At 42.0% G+C, this 27293-nt stretch overlaps 1 protein-coding gene across 2 annotated transcripts in view; it reads right to left on the reverse strand.

Moving 5' to 3' along the window:
• The window catches only part of ARSB (arylsulfatase B), a 180937-nt gene that overhangs the window by 132716 nt on the left and 20928 nt on the right, over positions 1-27293 (reverse strand). For both annotated transcript variants that reach the window (XM_055536654.1, XM_055536655.1), the window contains exons 3-4: positions 22067-22257; positions 14254-14461 (exon numbers count right to left, since the gene is read on the reverse strand). In XM_055536654.1, coding sequence (XP_055392629.1) covers positions 14254-14461; positions 22067-22257 — 399 coding nt within the window. The remainder of the gene's footprint in view (positions 1-14253; positions 14462-22066; positions 22258-27293) is intronic.

The raw sequence follows: 27293 nt of genomic DNA on the forward strand, positions 1-27293 counted from the left end.
TAAAAGAGAAATGGTAAAGGAAAGTCTAGGAGCTCCTTCACCCACCAACAATTTGGCCTGTTTGGCCTCTGAGATGCCCCTGTAGCTTGGAAAGGCTACATGTGGCTTTCTCAAAACTCGGGAAAGCCGGAGATAGTTTTGACGGGGAGGGGCTTGCCCTTTCCCTTGCCTACGAAAAACAGAGTCTGTGATCTAAGTTGCTTAAACATTCACAACCCAAACATGCTGAAAACAAAGGAACAGCATGGGGGCAAGGACCTGGGGAGAGCAGGAGCCAAAGGGGCTGGAGAAGCTGAGATAGGAATTTAGGTTTTAGGACCAGCAGGGGAGAAAGGAAAGGAAAGGAAATTGAAGACTCAAGAAGAACCTCTGAAGACCTTCATTCCATTATCCTGGCAGACCAAGGCAGCCAGGCCTCCCTGCATTCATTTTTATGCATGAAAAAAAAAAATGCATAAAATGCATTGACCAGATCCGTGCAGAAAGGTACAGTAAGTCCCTACATATGAACCTTCAAGTTGCAAACGTTCAAAGATGTGAGCATGTGTTTGCATGTGTGATCAAGTAAGTTAGTTCTATCTGAGGAAGCACTGTTAGTTTTTGAGGCCCAGGACCCAAACGCAGAACAGGACATGAAGGCTGCAGCAACCGTTCAGAATGCAATCCAGTGCTGCTGTGTCACCTATGATGAGAAAAAAAGAGCCACTACCCAGATGTCACTGGATCGATTTTTCAAGAGCGTAGATAGAATTGAATCCAGGAAGGAACCAGAACCTGTGCCATTAATGCCAGCATGAGTGAAACGGCAGTTTGCCCTCCATCTCCTAGGCTTCCCTGGTAGCTCAGGCAGTAAAGAAATCTGACTGCAATGTAGGAGACCCAGATTTGATCCGTGGGTCAGAAAGACCCCCTAGAGAAGGGAATGGCTACCTACTCCAGTATTCTTGCCTGGAGAATTCCATGGACAGGGGAGCTGGCGGGCTACAGTCCATGGGGTCGCACCGAGTTGGACACGACTGAGCGACTTCACTTTCACTCCATCACCTGTTGCTGACCATCCTTCAGCTCCACCACTGCCTCCACCCCCTCCTCTAGTCAATAACTCTTCTCACCTGTTTACACGATGCCAACCACTGCATGCAAACTGTTGTACTCGACTACTGTACTTTTCAAGGTATTGCACTGCAAGATTGCAAATGTTTTATTTCTTGTTTTTTTAATGTATTATTTGTGTGAAAAGTATTATAAACCTTTTACAGTAAAGTACTATATAGCCAACTGTGTTAGTTGGCTACCTAGCATAACTTCATTGGACTTATGAACAAACTGGACTTAAGAACATGCTGTCAGAATGGACCTCATTTGCATGTAGACATACAGTCCTGTATGTCTGCTGTGTGAGACGCAGCCACATCCTTTAAGACGAGCCACACCAACCACTGTCAAGATATGCTATCCAGGACATACAGTGCCCAGAGTCACATGGGGCTCGCTTACAGCTAAGCAAAACCCTCCGCCCTGTGGCCAAGGGCTGACCTGCTTGCCCCACCTCCCAGAGGAGGAGACCCAGCTCCAGCCCCAAGTTCCAGGTAAGGCGTAGTGGGCATTTTTTTTTTTTTTTTTTTTGCAAATGAATGGAGCTGATCTCCTTTTAAGAATTCTAAATTCTTTCATTAAACGTTAAGAGTGGAAATCTGAGATTCTGAACACTTATAAAAAAAAATCTGTGAAATTCATTGTATTCTGTTCCTTAATCTGCCGTTTCTTTTAATGTCAAAATGTTTTAAATGACTAACCAATTAAGTTAAGTAATTTTCCCTCTATACATTGGAGCAAAATGAACATTCCAGGAGGACACATCTAAGGTTTTGGATGTCCCTGTGACTAGGCTGGACTGGCCTAATCACACGCCCAGAACAGACCTTTGCTTCCCTCCTCCCCCCACTCATCTGCTCACACTACTCTGCATGCCCCAAATGTCCTGCCCTCTGTTTCCATTCACCTGCTGATATCTTATCAATCATTCAAGCACAGTTTAATTTATATCCTGTCTCCTCATGAAGCTTCTCCTGCTGACCCTGATCCAGAGGCTCTTTTCCAAACTTCATCTTTCTGTTGCACCCACTTGACCCTGAATCATTGGTAACTGGGTGTGTTGCTGGATCTGGAATACATGCACACTCCTCCACCTCCTAATATTTCCTGAGGTCTGTGCTAGGCACGGTCCTGGACCAGACTCCTGTCTTCCCCCAGCCATTCACACTGCCCTCTGTACCATTTCTCCTTGCACAAAGCAGTTTCAGCCTGGCGATCAGGGAATTAACACAAATCCTTCTAGAGTATGTGTCAGAGCCCCAGGCACGGGAAAGGACCTCTCCCAGCCTTACGGTTGCCTGGTCCCTGCCTTGCCCCTATAGTGAAATAGTGAAAGTTGCTCAGTCGTGTCCAACTTTTTACAACTCCATGGACTAATCCATGGACTTCTCCAGTCCAGAATACTGGAGTGGGTAGCCATTCCCTTCTCCAGGGGATCTTCCCAACCTAGGGATTGAACCCAGGTCTCCCGCATTGTGGGAGGATTCTTTACCAGCTGAGCCACCAGGGAAGCCCCCCTTGCCCGCAAGGGAATATGAAATTTATGCCTCTCATCTTTAGCTTCTGGTCTCCTCGGGATCAACATATTGTCCTAAATAAAACTGAGAGTCATGTGTATCAACTGACTGATTCTTGTTTCAGGAAGATGATGTTCAGGTGACCTTACCTGGTGACAGCCTGATGATCGCCATCCAGCACAGACACAAATCAAACCACTCCCTTCAGGGGCTCCCAGAGGTGAGGTCTCATGTGCTGCACACAGGGCAACTGGGGGGACTGGATTTTCCACAGATTCCACCGTTCTGCCTGCTCTATTACCTCTGGACTTGAGATGGACCTTCTAACAACCAAACGACACCAAAGCAGGATGCCGAAGCAGCACCATAAAGCCAGCATTCTCAGTCCAAACACAGCACTCCGGTCTCCCTCCCGCAACTGCTTCCGCACCGTTGACTAATGTGTGTGCGTCAGTATGCGTCAGCGCGGTACCAGATCACAGGCTGCTTTGAAAACAGATGTAGCTTTAGGTTTTGTTGGTAGTCTCCACAGCAGTGAGTGTCATTTCTAATGTTTAAGTTTTTTGAAGCCCTTTTCCTTTCTTTTTTTTTTTTTTCAAACTCTGCACAAATAAGAAAGAGTTCAGGAGTAGAAATGATAAAGGAAAAAAAAAAATCAGTGTGTACTTGGAGCAGCCATCCTAGGAGAGGCTGATTAGATGTGTCCCATACTGTGAAAGGAAAATAGGAAAGAGATCATAGAAAGTACAGTTGGTTAAGGGTGAAAACCGCCAGAAAGGAACAAACCCGTGGTGCCAATAATCTCTGACATATTTTCTCATTAAGAAAACATAAAAAAAGAGCCCCCAGGAGGCTAAGGATTGGTCTGTAAGAAGGGAACAAGCCTGGAAGGCAGATTTCTGGGTACAACATTTTGTTGACGCTTAGGACCTAACTGCCAAAGTCAGCAAGGGACGCGATGGGGATTTTTTAAAATATATTATTATTATTGTTTTTAGGCCTGGTGGGGGAAAATCTCATGCTTCTGAAAGCAAAGGATGAGCAGCCTGTCTGAGGCCCAGCACAGCAGGGCTATCTCCCGCAAAGAGCTTCAGCCCTGGTTCCCAGGGCCTCCTTGGAAGAGCATATCTCCTTAAACTCCTGGGCAGGGAGGAGACGCAGCCTCTCCTCTGCTGCCTAAGGGAAACCACACAGCAATTACTGCATCGACACAAAGAGAGAGGAATCTGGGACAGAACGCTGGCGAAGCTGGCCCTGAAGGCCCTGGTTCTGGAGCAAACGCCTCGTTTCAATATGTTCCACACACATGCACAGCAGTTACCACTGCCTCGAGGTGAGCCCCGCATGTGGATTAAAATGGGGAAGAACTAGTTGGATTCTTCAGTAGCTAAAATTTAGCCACTCTCATTTTTTTGTGTGTTTTCTTAAAATAACTACTACAGAGTCAACCCGCATTACACGCTGGAAGATAGGAGTATAAACAATACACATCTTTTGTCTGTCAATGGAAAATACTGGTTCCTCCTTTGAAATCTGAATTTTTATCTTCAATCTATAATTAAAGGCTGCTTTTGAAACAATCCAGATGCAAAACACCTGAAATACTCTATTTTCTGCTGTTTCAGAAACTAATAATTCCTAGGCCATTTAGTCCCTTCTTTCATCCTCTGGTTGCCTATTTGCATCTGTAACTGGGATGACCCGACTCTATTTCTGCCCCTCCGCCCTACTGTGAGTATGGCTCCCACATGATTCTTTCTACGCAGACTCTCCTTGTTGCCTTCATCCCCCAGTACAGCCTGTTCAACCCAATACTCCCCTCACTTCCACAGGGACTTTGGCTTTTAATGAACTTTGTGAAAAATGTACAGTATAAAAAATGGGTCCATTTTAAATGTGATCTTTAAAATGGAGTGTAAAACAAGAGGCAAAAGTAAACCCAAACACATTGGAAAGCTTACAATTTAGTCAATAAATATGCTTATTTCAATTCATATTTTCCATTAATTATAAACTCAGGGAATGGCCACTTCTCATAGAAGTGTGAAAGTAAAGATTATGTTTCTCATGCTAAGAAATTCATAATATCAAAACACGATATTATAGTATATAAGCTGAATTATGATAAAACACCAAAGATCTGATAAACATAGGGATTAAGAAGCATCTTTGCCTTAGACTCTGGGCTTGTGATTCAGTGGTTCATCACAGATTTAGTGGTTTACTTGTCTTACAAAGGTAAGACATCATTCTTGGGGCCTTTGAAATGTATTGACTATTATCTTTGCTCAATAAAATAATGGATAAATCTGTATGCATTACTACCTATTACTAATAAAATCCTAAAGTGTCCCAACATGCTTTTAGCATGACATTAATGTGACAATTCTCAAGAGGTGAAATGGGTTCATGACCTCTGGTGAGGGATAAATGGTTCTTGTCTCAGAGTTTTGAGCTATGTGTTGTTATCCCCCTCTATGGTACTTGTGTTGAAAGCATTTGCAAAGAGAAAGTCGGTGTGGATTCACTGTATCACTTATTCACTTAACAGGTTTTCCTTAGCTTTGTCAGGAATGCAGTTAAGAGTGTGAAGAACTGAGTGAGACTGATCTGCCAGCATCAGATTACTTTGTTCCTGGCACCAAATTTCTATATTATTCACAAGTCTGCCAACTGCTTAAGTACATTAAACTGAAGGAGTTCTCCATTTGTGGGGACCAATTTTGAAGGGAATTCAACATACGAGGGAGAAAGGGACGTAAGATCTAGGGGAATTAGTTACGAATCTTTATTGCTCTATTTAAGACAGTAAATCACACATAAATTTGTGAAAGATCAGATAATAAATGTTGAAAGTTCAGGTTTGGGAATGAGTTCCCCTGTCCAGGCAGACACGTGCAATGAAAGGATGTGGGCAGGGTCCCTCGATGCTGGTCTTACCACTGTCCATGTCAGGACACTTCTCCACTGTGCGAGGCTGCTCTGAGCACTACAGATGCCTGGCCTTCAAAAGTGACTTCACCTTCAAGTAACTATGACAACCCGAACCATTACTGCACACTTTCAGATACTGTGGTCGACCCCCTCGCCCCAGTCTCAAATGGACTGTGGGTCCATGGCTACAGGGACCACACGGGTGCTCTGGCCGCGGGCTGCACTCTCTCCAGCTCTCTGCAGACGCACCCCATTGCCTGTTAAAGGGGGATGGCCCCATGGAAAGCTGTCACCAGCACTGACAAAAGCTCTGAAAACACAGCTCGACACAATCATCAACTTTCCTAGTATCAGGAGTCAACTGGCTCAAGCTCTCAGTGCATTTCTTGACTCTCTCCTTTCCACTCCATCCATTTTCCCTCTGCCTTTATTCAGTCCCTCCTCCTCCTCCTTCTAGCCCCTGCCATAATCTCCCCAAAGGTCTGCTGGTCTCCAACCATCCCCCACAGCGATCCTAAGGTGAAAATCTGATCCTGTTTCAGACCTTTCAATGCCTCCCACTGCCTTCGCTACCTTTGCGATTTCCCCCTGCAGGTACACAGGTCTCTTCTGAGCTGACTTGCAGGTCACACTCCCTGTCCTCATGTCTCGCCATCCCTGCCTTGCACTCTAGGCTCCAGCCCCACTGGACCTCTGACAGACAGCTCTCTCCCCTCTACCCTTGGTCACAGTCCTCTCCCTCAGCTGCTCAGTCTCTTCTTCACCTGCACACTGCTTCTCTGGCCAACTCATAGCCAACCTTCCCATCTCAGAATGCCTCCCCAGATCGCTAGGCTCTGGTGAGATCTCTGGGCACTCTTCCATTGCATTGGAAGAGTACATTTGCTTGCCTGCTTCACTACAGTGCAAGATTCCTAAGGGTGGGAACCATATCTTATTCATCTTTCTGTCTGCAATGAGAGACCAGGTCAATCAATGAGTGACCGGCCAATCCGAATTTAATAGATAATGAAACTGAGGCCAGAGTCTACACAACTAATTGGCAGGAAAACTGGGACTTGAACTCTGATCATATTCTATCAAAGAGGGATTAGAAGGGTCATCCTTGTATAAAAAGAACAGAATATTACGTTTGTAATGAGACAAGCAATTTTTGTTAATGCCACTCACTAATAATCACACATTGTAAAAAGAGTGTCATTAATCTATCAAGGTTGTAATTTATATGCAGTAAAATTACATTTAAAATTTTCTTACTTTTTTCAAGAGTCTGTTTCTAGAAATGGGTGCATTTACCTGAAATGAAAACACCTAGGAGAGGTTGAACTTCAAACCCAGTTGGTTTCTGGCAAATATAGTATATATTACTGCATTTATGTATATTCCTATAAATATACATGTGTAAACATATACTACATACATATATATTCTTCATTAGTTAAATTCCCAGGGTTGTATCAGTTCCTTTAGATTAAAAGTTCTCAAATTCCTCTATAAGAAGAATTACCTGTATTACTGTTAAAAATGGAGATTCCTGGGCTCAGATCTAGAATCCGTACTAGAGTCTAAGAAACTACTTTTTTAAAAACTGAGGTGAAATTCACATAACATAAAATTAACCACTTTAGTGTGTTGAATCAGTGACATTTAGCACATTCAGTGTTTGGCAGCCATCACCTGAGTAACTACATTTTTAATGAACACTCCAAGGGGGCAAGGGGTCCCCAGATGGCATACTGCACCTTAAGTGCTCCGATGACGACAACAAGGAATGAAGGAGCCTCAGGGGCCTCCTCCAGACTATAAAAAAGGATTTTTAGAAGCGTCCTTAAACAGCTAGACCTAAAAAGAAAACATGCCTTTGTCTCTCCCTTTCACTAAATAACATGTGATACGAAGAAGCTAGTGTATGTCAGGGTTTTTTATACTATCGGATTCAACAGTTATTTGTTTGAACATACCCAGTATTTTTATGCTTGGAAAGAAGAGCAGTGCCAAGTCAAGTAAAGTGAGAAAACTGGAAAAAATGAATCACTGCTCTATACCCAGCCAGATTCAGGCCTTGTTTCCTTGGGTTTTAATCACATTATTAAATTCCACTTCAGGCAAAGAAATTGTCAATAAACACAGAGAAGTCTCCAGAGGAGGAACTGCAAATTAGGTTTTCCTTATAGTCAAACTCTCTCTAAATATAAGTGGAAATGGTTATTCTGATGTGAGTTAATATACATATACAATAGCTGCAGAAAGATGTTGTGATCAATTGTTGCTTTCAAGGTTTTAGAATCAGTTTTCCTAGTTCTAATTTATGATCTAGTTGCTCCAGAGTAAGTTCTAATTTTAGCTCATGTTACTCAGGATTAGACTTGTGTGAAGATTCCTGGGATTAATAACTATATAGTTCAGCTCTGGGAATAGAGGCACAAGTTAAAACAGTATCTTCCTAATAGCTACTAGTGCTGCTTCTCTTAACCAATATTCTGCTAAAATAACATAGACAGATCTAGGAAAGACTGAGGGCAGAAGGAGAAGAGGGCATCAGAAGATGACATGGCTGGACAACATCACTGCCAACAGACATGAATGTGGGCAAACTTCGGGAGATGGTGATGGACAGGGAGGCCTGGTGTGCTGCAGTCCGTGGGGTTGCAAAGAGTCGGACATGACTGGGTGACTGAGCAATGCAGACACAGAATGAGATGAATGACATCACACTGTCATGAGTTAGAATAAGATGAAAACTCATTACAAGGTAAGAAACCAGGTCTGATAGACAATCTATTCAAATGCCAGAGAGAACCCTGGAGAAATGTCCACAAGCTGTGCAGCTAGAGAAGCTGGAATGAAGAAACAAGGGCTGGTCTACCCTGTTTGCCTCATGACGCAGAGCCATCTATCTATCTGAAAAGAGGGACGAAGGCAGCCCAGGAGGGGAGGGGACGGTGCTACTTTTGGACATGACCGGAGAATTACTCCCTCCTCAATTTTCTATCTGTAGTTAGAGATCACAGCTCCCTAGAACAGTGAGCAGAAGAAAGGGCCTGGCAGCGGGCCACACTACCCAGGCAAATGCCCCTCTAATTAAAGCCCTGAAGGTATAGAGACAGGAAGAGTCTGGTGGTGGTGCCAAAGAACCAGGCAGCCTAAAGAGAAAAAAATACCAGTTAGGTCAATCAGGTTCACAAGAGTGCGAAGACTCAATGCCTGAAAAAGTGAAAGCCACTCAGCCATGTCTGACTCTTTACAACCCCATGGACTATACGGTCCATGGAATTTTCCAGGCCAGAATACAGAAGTGGGTAGCCTTTCCCTTCTCCAGGGGATCTTTCCAACCCAGGGATCGAACCGGGGTCTCTTGCATTGCAGGCAGATTCTTCACCAGCTGAGCCAGAAGAGAAGCTCCCAATGCCTGAAGGCCACTGGAAATAGAGTGAGTTGCGTGCAGCAACTTGACCTCAAGTTACAGATTTGAGAAGGAATTAATCAGGGGACAATGACCGGAGGCCCAAGAGACAGCCATGCACTCTAGATCCTCTGCTGCTTATACTCGGAAGAGTATATAGCTGGTAATCATTTACTATGGAAATGAAGGTTTTAGAAAAGCTCTATTCAGAAAGATTCAGGAAAAGCATGGGTCTATGAAAAGAAGTGTAGAAAGCTAAAAAGTAGAAATCAGGGACAAGAGGATGAGACAGAAGGAAAATGATGACATGGAAAAGCACAACTGATTACATTTAACAGGTATTGGCCTCAAGTTGATCTGGGTTTGAATTCTTCTCTTCCATTTGTAAGATGTGTGGCTCTTAGCCCATTTGGGTGCAAACAAAATACCACAGACCTGGTGGCTTAAAAGAAAACAGAAATGTATTTCTCACAGTTCTGGAAGCTGGAAGTCCAAGATCAAGGCACCAGGAGAGTCACGTTCTGGTGAGACTCGTCTCGTTCCAGAGTCAACACCATCTCACTGTGTCCTCAGGTGGAGGAAGGTGCTACTGATCTCTCTGGTGCCTCCTTTAAAAAAACACTAATCCCACGCATGAGGTGTCCTCCTTCACAACCTAATTACCTAAAGGCCCCACCTTCCAACACCATTGTATATGAATTTGAGGTGAATACAAACATTCAGACCATAGCATTAGTCTTGGGCAAATCACTTAACTAAGTCTAACTTTTGGTTTCTTCATTTATAAAATAGGAATAAAGAAACTTATTTCACAAGGCTGCTTTGAGCTTTAATGCGCAACAGTGAGAAAGTACAGGCGAAACACTAGGACAGCCTGGGCATGCAGTAAATATTTAATAAACAGTAGTCATTATTATTACTAACAAGCTTAGAGGGAAAAAGAACTGAATGAGGCAAAGAAAGGATTGCAAAGATACTAAAATCACAATTAATAATAATCTCCACTGAAGATATTAAAGAGCTGAATTTAAACTGCAGAAATGTCAAACTGGTAATGCAGAAGAGCTCCAGAAGACTGAGAAAAGATGAAAAACTAAGGCTGATGAAAGAAAAGCTGAGTCAGTAATTCAACTTACTAATTAAAGGCATTTTTGAGAAACAAATCAAGCAGAACAAAAGCAATAAGCTAAAATAGGAACAAGGAAGACTTCCTGAAGTGAAAAATAATCTCAGAATTCAGATCAAAGGGCTCACTGTATTTCAGGCAAAATTAATGTTAAACTATTTTAAAGACCCACTCCCCTTAGATATAATTAAGCAAAAATGTAAACTATGGAGATCATTTTTCTAAGCCTTCTAAAAAGGTTCCAGGGACCAGAAGGATCTTTCAAACAATCTGTAAAGTGTTCCAGAACATAGAAAAATATGGAAAAAGTCCAAATTATATCATGATATGTGTATAACCAATACAACAAAACCCGACAGAGAGAAAAGAAACCTCCTACTTCATTTTCACTTTTAAATTTATGCAAATATTCTAAATAAAACCATAGCAAACTAATTAGTAGTGTAATAAAAATACATGCATACTAGAAAGTTGGATTTACCCAACAAGTAATCCAAGTCTTTGCCCTAACCAGTGTTGCCAAAGAGGCTGAAGTTGACTGTTTCTATGAAGACCTACAACAACTTCTAGAACTAATATCAAAAAAGATGTCCTTTTCATCTTAGGGGATTGGAACGCAAAAGTAGGTAGTCAAGAGATAGAGTAACAGGCAAGTTTGGCCTTGGAGTACAAGATGAAGCAGGGCAAAGGCTAACAGCATTTTGCCAAGAGACTGGTCATAGCAAAAACCCTTTTCCAACAACCCAAGAGATGACTCTAGACAAGGACATCACCAGATGGTCAACACCGAAATCAGACTGATTATGTTCTTTGCAGCCAAAGATGAAGAAGCTCTATACAGTCAGTAAAAATAAGACCCAGATCTGACTGTGGTTCAGATCATGAGCTCCTTACTGCAAAATTCAGGTTTAATTGAAGAAAGTAGGGAAAACCACTAGGCCATTCAGGTGTGAAGTGAGTCACTTGGTTGTGTCCAACTCTTTGCAATCCCATAGACTATACAGTCCATGGAATTCTCCAGGCCAGAATATGGAGTGGGTAGCCTATCCCTTCTACAGCGGATCTTCCCAACCCAGGAATCAAATAAGGGTCTCCTGCATTGCAGAGGGATTCTTTAGGCCCTAAATCAAATCCTTTATGACCTAAATCAAATCCTTTATGATCATACAGTGGAGGTGATAAATAGATTCAATGGATTAGATCTGAAAGACAGAATGCCTGAAGAAATATGGATGGAGGTTCATAACACTGTACAAGAGGCAGTGACCAAAACCATTCCAAGGAAAAAGAAACTCAAGAGGCAAAGTGGTGGTCTGAGGAGGCTTTACAAATAGCTGAGGAAAGAAGAAAAGCAAAAGGCAAGGGAGGAAGGGAAAGATACACCCAATTGAATGCAGAGTTCCAGAGAATAGTAAGGAGAGATAAGAAGTCCTTCTTAAATGAACTATATAAAAAAAAAAAAAAAAAAATACAGGAAAACAATAGAATTGGAAAGACTAGAGACCTCTTCAAGAAAACAAGATATCAAGGGAACATTTAATGCAAGGACAGGCATGATAAAGGACAGAAACAGTAAGGATCTAACAGAAGCAGAAAAAATTAAGAAGTGGCAAGAATAAATAGAAGAATTATACAAAAAAAGGTCTTAATGACCTGGATAACCATAATGGTGTGGTCACTCACCGAAAACCAGACATCCTGGAGTGTGAAGCCAAGTGGGCCTTAGAAAGCATCACTACAAACAAAGATAGTGGAGGTGATGGAATTCCGGCTGAGCTATTTAAAATCCTAAAAGATAATGCTGTTAAAGTGCTGCACTCAATACGCCAGCAAATTTGGAAAATTCAGCAGTGGCCATAGGACTGGAAAAGGTCATTTTCCATTCCAATCTCAAAGAAGTGCAATGCCAAAGAATGTTCAAACTATTGTACAATTGTGCTCATTTCATGTGCTAGTGAGGTTATGCTCAAAATCCTTCAAGCTAGGCTTCAGCAGGATGTGAACTGAGAACTTTCAAATGTGCAAACTGGATTTATAAAAGGCAGAAGAACCAGAGATCAAATTGCCAACATCCATTGGATCATGGAGAAAGCAAAGGAATTCCAGAAAAACATCTGCTTCATTGACTATACTAAAGTCTTTCACTGTGTGGAGCACAACACACTGGAAAATTCTTAGATGGGTATTCCAGACCACCTTACCTGTCTCCTCAGAAATGTGTATGCAGGTCAAGAAGCAACAGTTAGAACCAGATATGGAATAAATGACTGGTTCAAAACTGGGAAAGGAGTACAACAAGATTGTATATTGTCACCCTGCTTATTTAATTTATATACAGAGTACATAATGCGAAATGCCGGGCTGGATGAAGCACAAGCTGGAATCAAGATTGCTGGGAGACATATCAATAACCTCAGACATACAGATGATACACTCTAATGGCAGAAGGTGAAGAAGAACTAAGGATCTTCTTGATGAGGGTGAACGAGGAGAGTGAACAATCTGGCTTAAAACTCAGCATTCAAAAAACTAAGATCATGGGATCTGGTCCCATCACTTCATGGCAAGTAGATGGGGGAAAAGATGGAATCTGTGGCAGATTTTATTTTCTTGGGCTCCAAAATCACTGCAGATGGTGAATGAAGACATGAAGTTAAAAGACACTTGCTCCTTGGGAGAAAAGCTATCACAAACCTACAGCATAATAAAAAGCAGAGACATCACTTTGCTGACAAAGGTCCATATAGTCAAAGCTGTGGTTTTTTCAGTAGTCATATAGGGATGTGAGAGTTGGACCACAAAGAAGGCTGAGTGCCAATGAATTGATGCTTTTGAACTGTGGTGTTGGAGAAGACTTTTGAGAGTCCCTTGGACTGCAAGGAAATCAAACCAGTCAATCCTAAAGGAAATCAACCCTGAATATTCATTGGAAGGACTGATGCTGAAGCTGCAGCTCCAATACTTTGGCCACCGATGTGAAGAGCTGACCCATTGGAAAAGACCCTGATGCTGGGAAAGACTGAAGGCAAAAGGAGAAGGAGGTGACAGAGGATGAGATGGTTTGATAGCATCACTGACTCCATGGACATGAATGTGAGCAAACTCAGGGAGATAATAGAAGACAGAGAAGGCTGGTGCGCTGCAGTCCATGGGGTCACAAACAGTCAGACATGATTGAGCAACTGAACAAGGAGTCTAATGAGAAGACAGGAAAAACACAAACTTAATAGATGAGGAATCAGAATGACCTTGCCATAATGAAAACTGTTTTAAAAAATTTTCTTTCTCCATTTTGTTTTTTCTGTAGTCAACATGTATAATTTTATTGACAGAAAATTTTAATATTAAAAAATCTATAGAGTTCCTTGGACTGCAAGGAGATCCAACCAGTCCATTCTGAAGGAGATCAGCCCTGGGATTTCTTTGGAAGGAATGATGCTAAAGCTGAAACTCCAGTACTTTGGCCACCTCATGCGAAGAGTTGACTCATTGGAAAAGACTCTGATGCTGGGAGGGACTGGGGGCAGGAGGAGAAGGGGACGACAGAGGATGAGATGCCTGGATGGCATCACTGACTCGATGGACGTGAGTCTGAGTGAACTCCGGGAGCTGGTGATGGACAGGGAGGCCTGGCGTGCTGCAATTCATGGGGTCGCAAAGAGTCGGACACGACTGAGCGACTGATCTGATCTGATCTGATATTTGGAGACTTTAGCCCAAATTTAAATAGCTCCATTTAAGTGTTTTCATAATGTCACAAATCTTAATAATGTCACAATTTATCTCGGCACTGACATAGGGACCCCCGAGCCAGCAGAAGTCCTCTTCATAAAGGATGCCTGGTCCGTAGAGACTTCTGGGAAAAAGTCACTCTAGGGACTCACTGCCCAGCTGCCCTGCGTAGGAGGGATATCCACTCACATTCACCCAGTTACTGAGAGCTTGTTTTCAAGTAAACTCTAAGAACAGTTTGATATCTGAAGGGAGAAGGAAGAAGGCTCATAATTCTTTTTCTCCTTAGACACATTTTTCTATCCATTATTACCATGTCTCCACTCTTGCAAGTAGCATTTATTTTAATAAGGAACTGCTAAATGTTCCAATTTATCTTCATTCCATTTATTGAATACCACGTCCTACGCTTTGCCAAGAGATGATTTTCCTATTGACAGACTTACCTGTGGAGAAGATGAACACCGTGTTGTTCCAGAGCCCTCGGCTTTCTAAGGCTGCGGTGACGTTTCCCACTGCTTCATCCATAAGGGACGCCATTCCGGCATAGTAGTGCCTGTTCCTATCTTGGATAAAGTCATAGGGCTTCAGGTATTCCTCGGGGACCTGAAGGGGCTCGTGGACAGACTGGAGAGCAAGGTAGAGAAACAGAGGCTGGAAAGAGAATTTGCTCCTATCAGTTGGGTGGGCTTGGAAGCATGAAATATACAGAGAGAAGTCAATTGGTTAATAAAAGAAATATTCAGACAACCCACAAACTGGGTTGAAAATATCTGTACATCATATATCTGATCAGGGATATTTATCCAGAACATATTAAGAATTCTTACAACTTGATACTAGAACTCGATTAACTCAATTACAAAAACGGGCAAAGAATTTGAATAGATATTTCTCCAAAGAAGACATACAAACAGCCAATAAGCACATGAAAAGATGCTCAACATCATTAGTCATCAGGGAAATTAAAGAAAAAAAAACAAAAAACACACTGACATACGACTTCATACCCACTGAAGAAAAGAAAGAAAGCTAGTCACTCAGTCGTGTCCAACTCTTTGTGACCCCACGGGCTCTAGCCCACCACGCTCCTCTGTCCATGGAATTCTCCAGGCAAGAATACTGGAGTGGGTTGCCATTTCCTACACTCACTAGGATGGTTTTAATTTCAAAACTGGGAAATAAGAAGTGTGAGTGAGGATGCAGAAAAATTAAAACTCTTATTCACCGCTGATGGGAATGTACAATGGTATAGCCAGCTTGAAAAACAATGTGGCAGTTCCTGAAGTTGTTAAACAGAGTTACCATATGAGCCAGCAATTTCCCCAGAGAAACAAAAGCATATATGCACACGAAAACTTGTACATGGATGGTCACAGTGGCATTATTCATAATAGGCCAAAAGTGGAAGCAAAATGTCTACCAATTGATGAATGGATTAACAAAATGTGGTATATTTTCAGCAATATACAGCAATTAAAGGAATATGATGCAGGCATAAAAAGGAATGAAGTAGCGACACATCCTATAACATAGATGTCACTTGAAAACATTAAGTGAAGGAAACCAATTGCAAAGATCACATTTATATGGTTTCGCTCCTATAAAATGTCCAGAATAGGCAAATCTATGGAGATAGAAAACAGATTAGTGGTTGCCTGAAGCCGTCTGGATTTCTGAGGGAGAGGAGTGATGAGTGACGGCTGACAGGTACAAGACTTCTTCCAGGAGCAGTGAAAATGTTCGAAACTTAGATTGTGGTAATGGTTGCACAACTGTGAGTTTATTATTGAATTGTGTGCTTTAAATGGGTGAATTTTACGAAAAAGCTTGAGTTCTAAAATTGCCTAGAAAGCTCTGATTCAAACAAATGTTTCCATAATAATACCAACAATTCTGTCTCACGTAGTACTCAAAAACCACCTTGTTACAGCCATTTTACAGGTAAGTTAACTGAGAAGGCAATGGCACCCCACTCCAGTATTCCTGCCTGGACAATCCCATGGACGGAGGAGCCTGGTGGGCTGCAGTCCATGGGGTCGCAAAGAGTCGGACACGACTGAGCAACTTCAGTTTCACTTTTCACTCTCATGCATTGGAGAAGGAAATGGCAACCCACTCCAGTGTTCTCGCCTGGAGAATCCCAGGGACAGAGGAGCCTGGTAGGCTGCTGTCTCGGGTCGCACAAAGTTGGACACGACTGAAGCGACTTAGCAGTAGCAGCAGCATAACTGAGGCTTAGATAAGCTTTATGGCTTGCACAAATTCATATTAATTGCAAAGCAATTTCCTATCGGAAACTCCGGTATTACTGTGTGGATATGTCCCAATAGATGGGTTAGCTTTCTGCTTTAGCTGAAAAATAAGTGACCACCTTTTAGGAGAGGTTTAAGCATTGTCTATATTTTCATAAGAAAACAAGTGAACCATAAGGCCAATTTAATTCTTGGAAACTGAGGAGGGTGATACATTGATTCTATTTTACCTCTGACATCAATTTACAGAATTTAACATTAGCGGTATTCTGGGTTAGCCTCTTCCTTTTAATGAGTCTTTCTGAAGGTACTCTTTTCACCATGCTCCTATAGAATTCTTTAATGACTTGAAAACTCTCAAAGAGACAACTGGCTCGACCCAAGAAAAAAAACATAATTCTGTTGATATACTTGAGGCTTTTAAATCTCATAAAGAATGGGGCAATATTAGAACACAGACTGGAAGGCTGGCTCATATTTCATTCATTACTGTTGAAAAAAATGTTTCAAATCATATATTATACATCCTTGTGATACCGTAATGGGTATACATATAGAGCTCAAATAGACACCCAAGAGAGTATTTTCGGTTCACCTCACTGGAACTTAGAAATACCTTTTCCCCCAAATCAAAACATTCAAAGTGACTGTTCAATAAGAGGCAGGTGATGGAATGACAACTGTGATAAGGAGACCCTAGGCTTCATTTGTGTATTATTTCCATGGGAAGACATTCCAAATTCCAGCCCTCAAAAGGCAACACGAACAGCTTTGACACGGCTTTAGCTCTGACCTCTACTGCCCCTCAACACACGCATTCTCATCCAGCCACACAAGTCCCACCCAAACTTCATGCTCCTCCAGACTATGGGTAAGGGAATCCCAGCAGATGCTCTGCCCAGCTGGGGAGGAAGGACGCTGGGCTAAGATGTCTGGAGAGGAAAGAATGAGCAGGGACCCCTGTGACTTGGCAGTGCAGTTGGGGTCTGAGTCTTCAGCACAAGACCAAGCCCGTGCCACCAGCCAAGGTCTGGATGGGGAAGGATTCAAAACTGGAAGGCCATAACAATTTGCAACCCACGTCAAGTTTTAAAAACCAGGAAATGTCACACTAAAAACCTGTTGTTGTTTTTTTCTTGAAAAATCAGAACCTCTGATAACTCCAGGCCCACACTCCATCTGACAACAAATGGCTGGAGTATGGGAAACAGAGATCCCACCCACAAGGGCTCTCCAGCTCTCCAGTCTCTCCACTGTGCTTCACTTACTTAGGGTAGCAGCCTGGCCCTTGTTGGTGACTCTGATCTGGATTCTCTGCAGTGAGCAGGGGTAGAAAAATTATGGAGGGAGCCCAATGTTTCAGGAGAAAACATGTTTGCCCACATCATTATGGTCAATGTGGCAGTACCCATGGTGAAGGAGAGAAAGGGGAAGGAGGGCAGGTCATTCCCAAATGCAAAGTGATCCTTGGCGGCAACAGCTGGGGAGCTGGTGGAAGAGAGTTCTCATAACCACACCAGGGAAAAAAACAATGATTCTGGGACCACCATTCAAGGGTCTTATAAATAGCCAGAATGGAAATCATTCTACTCACTTGGTAAAATGTAGCAAAAAATTACCTAAAGTCTTTCCCATAATTATTTCTTAGTGGCTAAAGACATGGCCACTGCTCTTAAGGGATTAAAATGATGAAACTACAACTATTTCCCTATTTTCCCAGTGGTCAGGCTCCTGTTAGTTCAAACAGAAGAGACAAATCTGAGACAAAAAAGTGAAAACAACCCCTGGGAGATGCACTCTGCCTTGGCCTGTGACTGTTATAGGCCCTGCAAAGCCCCCCATTACCTACCAACTGCACTTCCCAGGTGGCGCAGCAGTAAAGAATCTGCCTGCCTATCCGGGAGATGCAAGAGATGAGGGTTTGATCCCTCATCCAAGATCCCCTGGAGTAGGAAATGGCAACCCATTCCAGTGTTCTTGCCTGGAAAATTCCATGAACAGAGGAGCCTGGTGGGTTACAATCCATGGGGTCACAAAGATTAGGATACAATTGGGCAACTGAACACGCACGCATGCACATACACACACACACACACCACTTGTCAGCTAGATCTTCTTAACTAATGAGTAAAGATAAAGGTGGTCCTTGAACAAAAGAAGTTGTTTTTTCCCCATTTCATCAGCAGTGATCTAGGACCATTCAGTGTGTTGGCAAGCAGCCTTGCACACATCACTATGTCTCTGGGTCACCAGGAGGCAGAATGATAAACAGGGTAGCCCATTTAATGAGGAGAGGCCCAAGGGACCACAGTTTAGAGTATTTCCATCCAATATTGCATGGGCTCCCCTGGTAGCTCAGTGGTAAAGAATCTGTACCCTTTTCGGGTTTCTTAGGTCTATAAATTGGTATCCTAAATGTGAATCATCACCCGATGTTTAGGTATTAAGTAACAGTACCCACTCCAGTACTCTTGCCTGGAAAATCCCATGGACGGAGGAGCCTGGTAGGCTGCAGTCCATGGGGTCGCTAAGAGTCAGACACGACTGAGCGACTTCACTTTCACTTTTCACTTTCGTGCATTGGAGAAGGAAATGGCAACCCACTCCAGTGTTCTTGCCTGGAGAATCCCAGGGACAGAGGAGCCTGGTGGGCTGCCGTCTCTGGGGTCGCACAGAGTCGGACACGACTGAAGCGACTTAGCAGCAGCAGCAGCAGCATGACATTATTGCCTAAAGTTATTAGCATATTAAAATGGTGCTAAGGATTCATTTCTGTTTCTCATTATGCTAATTTCAGTGAGGAAGAAAGCCTTATTTTCATTTCTTTAGTATATTTTTCTAATTTAAAGTATCACTTTTTAAAAAGCATATGATACGTTTTTAAAGTGTTATTCTTTGACTTTCAAAGTAAGACATTTCCTCCCAAACTGTGGCAGGAAAAAGTGAGTGTCTACCACTAGAAATTCACATTTGCTTTAAGAAACTGCTAGTAGATGAGGTGTGTGAGAAAACATTTATTTTTATTCTGCAAAGTTTGGGGGGGCTATTTTTAACAAAATGATATTTTGTGAATGTGTTACTTTCACGTTGTAGTGTTAGTACTAAGGGAATTATCCTGCAGGGGAAAAAAAAAAAATGACATTCCCTCCCAGCACTGTGCAATGGTTATTAGCAATTTCTCCCTGATTCCAACACCATGTTTCTGTTATAAAATAGCTCCAGATGCTCTTTTCTCCTCAAGGGCTCTTTAAAATAGACACATTTTTAAGTCAGCTTGCGGACACTTTGTATTTCTTTAACGATTTCCATCTTAGAGCAAGTTGTCCATGTTGCAGTCTGTAGATAGCACAGAGAAATTAGCACAGGATTAGATTCAATGTTAGAATAAAACAATGAAAATCCTGGACCTGGTGGGCTGCATCCTTTTATTGAGAGTGGAAAATGTAAACACCTGCATTTTATGTCTTAAACTTTTGGGGGCTACTACTCAGCTATTGATTATTTTATTCCTTTGTTTCTGCGCTTCACACTTGACTATGAGGATCCCAAAAAGGCTGGATACTGCTTCGGAATATTTCAGTCATTGTAGGAAAAGGACCACCTCTCACCTGGCAATTTCCATAATGCTGCCATAAGCAGCACCGGACTCATCACACACCAGTTTGCATGGCTCGTGAGCTCTCAGCACCTCTAGTCTCCCTCTGCTCCTGAGCCTTCGCCCACAGCACCAGTTAAGACAGCCCACCCACCAGGAACGCTTTCAGCCCAGGTGCTTCCTCTTGTCTGCTTACTGTTATGGGCGCTGGGAGAGAACACTCTATTGTTCCTTCATGGGAACTAATTTTTACTGTAGGCATATTGTAATTGTTACACCGTTAAAGTAGCGACATACTGTGAACCTGTAGAGGGCAGCTGGCTTCTGCCTGCCCCCCCTGTGCTTAGGGGCAATCAACAGAGACGTCATGGCAGAACCACTGATGGGAGCTGGGGGTGGAAGGAAAGTAACTGATAGGCTCCCACCCCAGCCCAGTAAATCACAGTATTTGGAACTGTGGTACTTCTTCCAAGCCTTCCAGAGGATCCCAGCACACTGTTAATGCACTGTATGTTGGAACCATCAGGCTGAATCACACTGGGTCTTGTCACCTCTGGTCTGGAATCTGAACTGTGAACCTCGGAGGACTGTCATTGCTCTGAGCTCTCGAGTTAAACACCAGGGTTTTAAGTTCTAACTCTGTGACCTTGAACAAGTTCCCTCACTTCTCAAAGCCAGTTGGCTTATCTGTAAAATAATGCCCCACCTCAAACCTCAAAAGACAAGACAAGGACCACAGTTCCCTCAAGACTTTAGCTCATTCTTTCAATCTTCAACCGTATATACAACATGCCAAGCATACCAAAGAAAACTAAGAACTGAAGCCAATTATCTAGCAGTTATCTTTCCAACTATCTGAATATTGGTATAGACCTAGAGTTTAAATATGCATATGTCTACATGTTTGATAGAATGTTCCCGTTTCTCCCATCATCCACAGGAAGCATGGCCACTCCGAGTGGCCAGCGTGAAAGAATAATAAAAAAACTCAAAAGTGGGGCAAGGCTGAGGACAGATATCAAGAAAGATACTCGATACTGAGCTAGAGGAGACAAAGACAGAGCCAGGAAGAAAACAAGGCCAGAAGGGGAGTCAGCAGCCAGGTACCAAGACTGAACAGGTAAACAAACTGTGATCCATATTGAGAACCTTCAGTAACTGCCAACGAGGCAAAGTGCAGGCAATCAGAAAAACCAGATAACAGTACACATTTTGTAATCTACTGTGTGAAGTTCTAATTTTGAGGGCATGTTAATACAGTTCTTAATGAAGCCATATTTTGAGCCTAACATCTGACAACACAAGCATCTGACCCAATTTTAAAGGCATTTATAAGCTACATCTATGGAATTTAGCTTAAACTTCACCTCAGGAGGTTAACTTTAGTTTGACAAAAAGAAAAAATGTTAAGGCTAGTCAGACTCTTTTCTATTTTTCCCTGTAAGTAAATCAAAAGATTTAAGCACATGACATATACAAATAGCTTCAGTATGGTCAATGTGAAAAACAGGCTCATTCGTGTACCATGCTTCTAGATTAGAAGACTCAATATTGTTAACATGTCTGTTATCCTCAAGTTGGTCTACTGATTCAATGCGATCCAAACCCAAGCAGACCCCTCTTTTTTTTTGGTAGAAACTGGCCACCTCATTCTAAAACTAACAAGGGGATACAGAATATCTAGAATAGCCAAGATAATTCTTGGGGGGTTGGGAAATACAAAGATAGGGAACTTGCCCTGAATCTAAAGTTTGTGGGTCTCTAACAGAAATTCTGTCATAATAACACCTCATTTTGCACATAAGCCTATCTTTTTAAAAACAAAGTGAACTTTATTTTTAAAAATAAAGTCAATTCAGGCACATAACACACTAAAACAGTAAAACTCTATGGGTACCAAAACACTATATTCACAGCATTCCTCAAAGTGTGATCTGGGGACCACCTGCAACAGAATCACCGTTAAAGAGCTTCTTTAAAATATTGACAGATTTTTCCCCAGACCTAATGAATCAGACTTTTAGAAGTGAGCTCCAGGAATTTGTATTTCTAACAAGCTTCCCAGGCTGATACTAATGTACTCTAACATTTGAAAGTGAAAAAATAAAAGTGAAAGTCAGTCACACAGTCAGGTCCAACTCTTTGCCATCCCATGGACTGTAGCCTGCTCTGCTTCTCTGTCCATGGAATTCTGCAGGCAATAAAACTGGAGTGGGTTGCCATTTCCTCTTCCAGGGGATCTTTCCGACCCGGTGATTGTACCCAGGTCTCCTGCATTGCAGTCATGTTCTTTACCAACCTAGAACTTATTAGATTGTTTCCTAAAAGACAGGGGCCTCTTCCTATGTTCACCTGAGCAGAGATGCTATCTTCACGGGACTTTGAAATCAATAAAGAAGCAAGATTTACCTTCTCTGGTGGGTGGTTGGTTATGAGGGTTGTAGCCCTTTCAGTAAATACGTTTGTTGAATACATATTTTTATATCCTGTTGCAACTTCTTCACCATCTCGGAAATCAAGAGCACATCGTGTGACATTCAGAGCATCAATTAAGGTGCAGCGCTCATGGGAGTAGTAATCTTCACTGCCTAGAAGATATCCTACAACGGAGATGGGAGATAGAAGTAGTTAGCATAGCATAAAACTTGTTAAACAAATGGAGGCTGCAGCATTTAATTGCTTAATGCAATTGATTACCCATGACAAGGCTAATCAAATGACAAGGCTAATCAGAGCACCGTTTTTAACATCTCTATATTTGCCAGCATAAGGCATTAAAATGTTATTGTAAAAAAATCAAAATCCATCCTTCAATCTTTAGAATGTAAGCTCTATTGTGTAACTCTCAAAGTGAGTGATTGCAAGTAAATATGGTTTTAAAAATCAGAGGTTACATTCAGCAAAGGTGATGACACCTTAATCATTTAAAGCTATCTAACGGCTAAAATAGCACGCGGTTAATGTGATTTGTTACAAGTTTTTACTCTGAGGTGATCACATAAATGAATGCAGGATTCAAATAACATGATATTGACCTTGGCCTACTGGCTTCAAGGTTATGTATAGAAGGAGCTCTTGGAGGAACCATCTTTAGTCAGATGCTGACACCCACTGGTGAGAGACACAAACTTTTCTAAACGGAGGATCTCTAAACAGAACAGAACCAAAAGAGCAAACACTGAAATTAGATTTTTCTACCTATAGTGACCCCAATTTTGTTCCAAATTTAAATGACATCTATCCCACAACTTAGACTTACACACAGGAGAAAATGGGTTTTCTCAAATTTACTTGTTTCTACAAATGTTCCATGTTTTCCAAAAATATTAAAATAAGTTGCACTGCATGTTGTGGGATTCTATTTCTATGAAACATTCAGAATAGGCAAATCTATACAGACAGAAAGTAGATTAGTGGTTGCCTAGGGCTCTCAGGGTTGGGGAAAATGTGCGTGACTGATAACTGGTATGGGTTTTCTTTGTCGGGGGAGGCATGATAGAAATGTTCTTCATCTGGACTGTAATGACATCAGCACAGCCCTGTGAATTTATTAAAGATCAATGAATTGTACACTTCTATTGAGTGAACCTGCCGGGAGCAGGAGCTCCGCCCATGGCAAAGGTCATGAGGAAGGAGGCTCGGCACACGCAAAGGCGGGATCGAGCCTCAGGAGTCCCCCTGGAAATTCTCGAGCATCTACCCCCAAAACCAGAGTCTGCCTCCTTTCTGCTTTGTGCTCTCACCTACACCTCTGACTTTACGGGGGGGCTGTCCCCCATTACCTCTCTCTGAAAAAAAGAGTTAACTTACAGCTCCAGTTAATAAAGTTCCTGGGTGTGACAGTGTTTCAACCTACAAACTCCTTTGGAAGTCCTCTAGCCTGCCTGAATAGGTCTTTCCTGCCACATGTGATTGTTCAGAGCCCCCCAACTGTGAGAGGCATGAGATGTTCTAAACTGTCTGAATACAGATTCCTTTGAGCAGTTAAAAGATTGATTAGAAATTGTATTGGTGAAGGGTTTTTCACTTGTTGGGCCAATGTTTGCTGCTAAGTTTCCACATCCCTTACCTGCTGTGTCCCTGGCAGTGTATTGATTAATATAATTGGTGTAAGTAGTCGCTTTAATGTTTGTAATCTTGGACCCTTGAGTTAATTCTTTTTCTTGTTATAGCCCACCACACCTTTGCCCTATAGGAATGCAACTTTAATGCTTTTGGAGGGTGGCACCTGACTAACCACCTTTAGAGAAAAATAAGTTTTATGAAGAAAGGGTCTTAAAATGTTAACAGGCCTCCGGGCCAGAAGATGATGCAAATCACCTAAACTTTTGCATATGATAAGTTTGCAGGAAGAAAGCCTGGCTTACTGCATGACTCTACCCCTTCCCCCATTATCCTCTATGCACAACTTAAGGCATAAAAACTACTTTGGAAAATAAAGTGCAGGCCTTGTTCACCAAAACTTGGTCTCCCCATGTCGTTCTTTCTCTCACCTTCTGGCTGAATTATTCAGCCTCTTTTCTCCACTGAATTTCCTCACTGAGCTATCCTTATTTAACCACTCTTTATACCCTTAATTAACGTTTAATTAAGCAATTGTTTCCTGATCGCCGATGCTGTCTCCCCTTCAAATTCCCTGGATCCACTGGGGCTGGACCCCAGCAAGAACCTATGGTATGTGATGGAGAAGGCAATGGCACCCCACTCCAGTCCTCCTGCCTGGAAAATCCCATGGACGGAGGAGCCTGGTAGGCTGCAGTCCATTGGGGTTGCTAAGAGTCAGACAGGACTGCGCGACTTCACTTTCACTTTTCACTTTCATGTATTGGAGAAGGAAATGGCAACCCACTCCAGTGTTCTTGCCTGGAGAATCACAGGGACGGGTGGGCTGCCATCTCTGGGGTCGCAGAGTCGGACACGACTGAAGCGACTTAGCAGCAGCAGCAGCATGGTGTGTGAATTACACCTCAATAAAGCTATTAAAAGAAATAACTGTGCTGGACTCTGAACTATTTCCTGACAAACACTGCTTATTAATATTAAAATAAAGATGAGAGACTTCACTGGCTGTCCAGTGATTAAGACTTAGCCTTCCAACCCAGGGGGTGCAGATTCGATCCCTGGTTGGAGACCTAAGATCCTACATGTCTCGGGTCCAAAAATATCAAACCATAAAACAGAAGCAATATCATAACAAATTCAATAAAGATTTTATTTTTTTTAAATAAAGATTTTAAAATGACCCACATTTTTAAAAAAAGCTTTAAAGATGATATAATTGATCTAACCCTTTCCTCAGCTCTGAATTATTTCCTATAATCACAATTAAAAGCCTTACACACCTTACACAGCAAATAATTTAAAAATTAATTTCTTCCTTTTCCATGGTTCAGTAAATTCAAAGTCCTGAATATAACAAATATCTTGGTCTCAAGATAACTCTTTAAATGGTAATCTTTTATCCTACATGATAACAGAAAGGGAAAGCCAGTATATTTGTCAATTAATATGCAACAGAATAGTCAAAGCTATGGCTTTTCCAGTAGTCATGTATGGATGTGAGACTAGGAACAAAAAGAAAGCTGAGTGCCGAAGAAATGATGTTTTTGAACTGTGGTGTTAGAAAAGACTCTTAAGAGTCCCTTGGACTGCAAGGAGACCAACCAGTCCATCCTAAAGGAAATCAGTCCTGAATATTCATTGGAAGCACTGATGCTGAAGCTGAAGCTCCACTACTTTGGCCACCTGATGGGAAGAACTGACTCACTGGAAAAGACCCTGATGCTGGGAAAGATTGAAGGCAGGAGGAGAAGGGGATGGCAGAGGATGAGATGGTTGGATGGCATCACCGACTCAATGGACATGAGTTTGAGCAAGCTCTGGGAGTTGGTGATGGACAGGGAAGCCTGGCATGCTGCACTCCATGGGGTCGCAAAGAGTCAGACACGACTGAGCAACTGCATTTATGTAGTAGAAAAATAAATATATCTATGAAAATAATTTCAGCCTTTATATGGGTAATTAAAGGGGTCAGGACACTGGTGTTCTATATTAATAACTATTCGTTATTGGTAACACCTTGAGGAATCACTTCGGGTTCTTTATTTGTAAGTATAAACTGTTTTCTATCATTTGGGAAGATACATGCGAAGGCTATATTTGATTAAAAAATGTATGAATTGTAAATATTAACAAGTTAGTACAGATGAAAGGATTCTAGAAATTAGACTCTTTATTCACATAATAGATCTGTTCAGACTGAACTGAACTGATCCTATGCAACCATGTGGACAGTCGCTTGGAGCTGTTCTCATCTTAGGATGAGACCCCAAATCCACAAATTTAACCTTTGGGGCTGAGCCTAAAGAAGATGGCAGATGATGCTTTTTTGGGAAAAATGAAAAACTACTTTTTGGACAATTAAAATCTCTGACTGCTGTATTTAACAGCCTCATTAAGATATAATTCACACACCATACAAATCTCCCAGATAAAGTGTACAATTCAATGGTTCTTAGTGTACTCACAGAGACGAGCAGCCAGGCCCACAATCATCTGACTGGTTTCTACCAGGACATCTAAGTCTTCCTAGTGATAATAGCTCGTGGTCGTCATGCCCTCCTTGTCTGCGAGTCTCCCTTCCATAGGAATGTGAGGTATCACTCTGTTTGTCTAAATCCAGTTAGGCTTCTTTCTCATAAATGGTTTTTAATTAAAAAAATTTAATATCTATAATTCTTCCAATTGCCAGAATATAGGTATCGATCCATCTTTTTGCAAAGGCCTGAGTGAAAATTGTCAAAGGATGTAGAGGCTGTTTTTTCCTTTAGAATATCCAAGATAACAAAGAGGTCTTACATCCAAGTCCTATTTTTTAATGGCTCTTTAAGGATACTGAGGATATATCCAGGTTCACTAAGAAAGAATGCATGAGGAATTTCCCTGGTGATCTAGCAGTTAAGACTCTGCACTCCCAATGCAGGGAGACCCAGGTTCAATCCCTATGCGGGGAACTAAGACCCCACATGCCACAACTAAGACCAGGAACAGCCAAATAAATAAATACATATTTAAGAGAAAGAAAGAAGGCACGGTGATTAGCAATGTCTGCTAGAGAACTGAGATGGGAACAGGACATAGTCGCATGTCTGGATCCTTGCATCTCGACCTTAACCCTGGTTCCAACAAGGCACTACAGAGCTGTGAGCTCTGATTGCATTGATATGGCCCTCGATCAACCCTTTAACCAAAAGGGACTCGGGTGCTCTGGCTGTAGCTTGAATAAAAGACAATGCTTCAGGAAACATCTACCAGACAACCACTATTTTGTCACAAAAATGATGTTTCTGAGGATGCTGTCCACCTTACTTTCTCCCAAAGGAGAAATTTCTCTCAGGTCTAAGAGCCAGAAAATGCTTTACTCTTCCTGAACATCTGGTTTCCATTTAACTTATAAATAATATGACTCTTATAGACTGCTTTTCTTTTTCCCTTTGGACATAAGAAGTCTCAAATCTCAGAGTTCAATGTGAAGTCCACCTACAGCCATGCAGCTGTTCTGCTTTGTTTTGTTTTTAAATAATTCAGTGCTATGCAACTAGTCCATCTTTTTCTACTCACCCTGATTTTTCATTCT

This window comes from Bubalus kerabau, chromosome 10, assembly GCF_029407905.1.
Source record: "Bubalus kerabau isolate K-KA32 ecotype Philippines breed swamp buffalo chromosome 10, PCC_UOA_SB_1v2, whole genome shotgun sequence".
In the NCBI taxonomy this organism is placed as follows: Eukaryota; Metazoa; Chordata; class Mammalia; order Artiodactyla; family Bovidae; genus Bubalus; species Bubalus kerabau.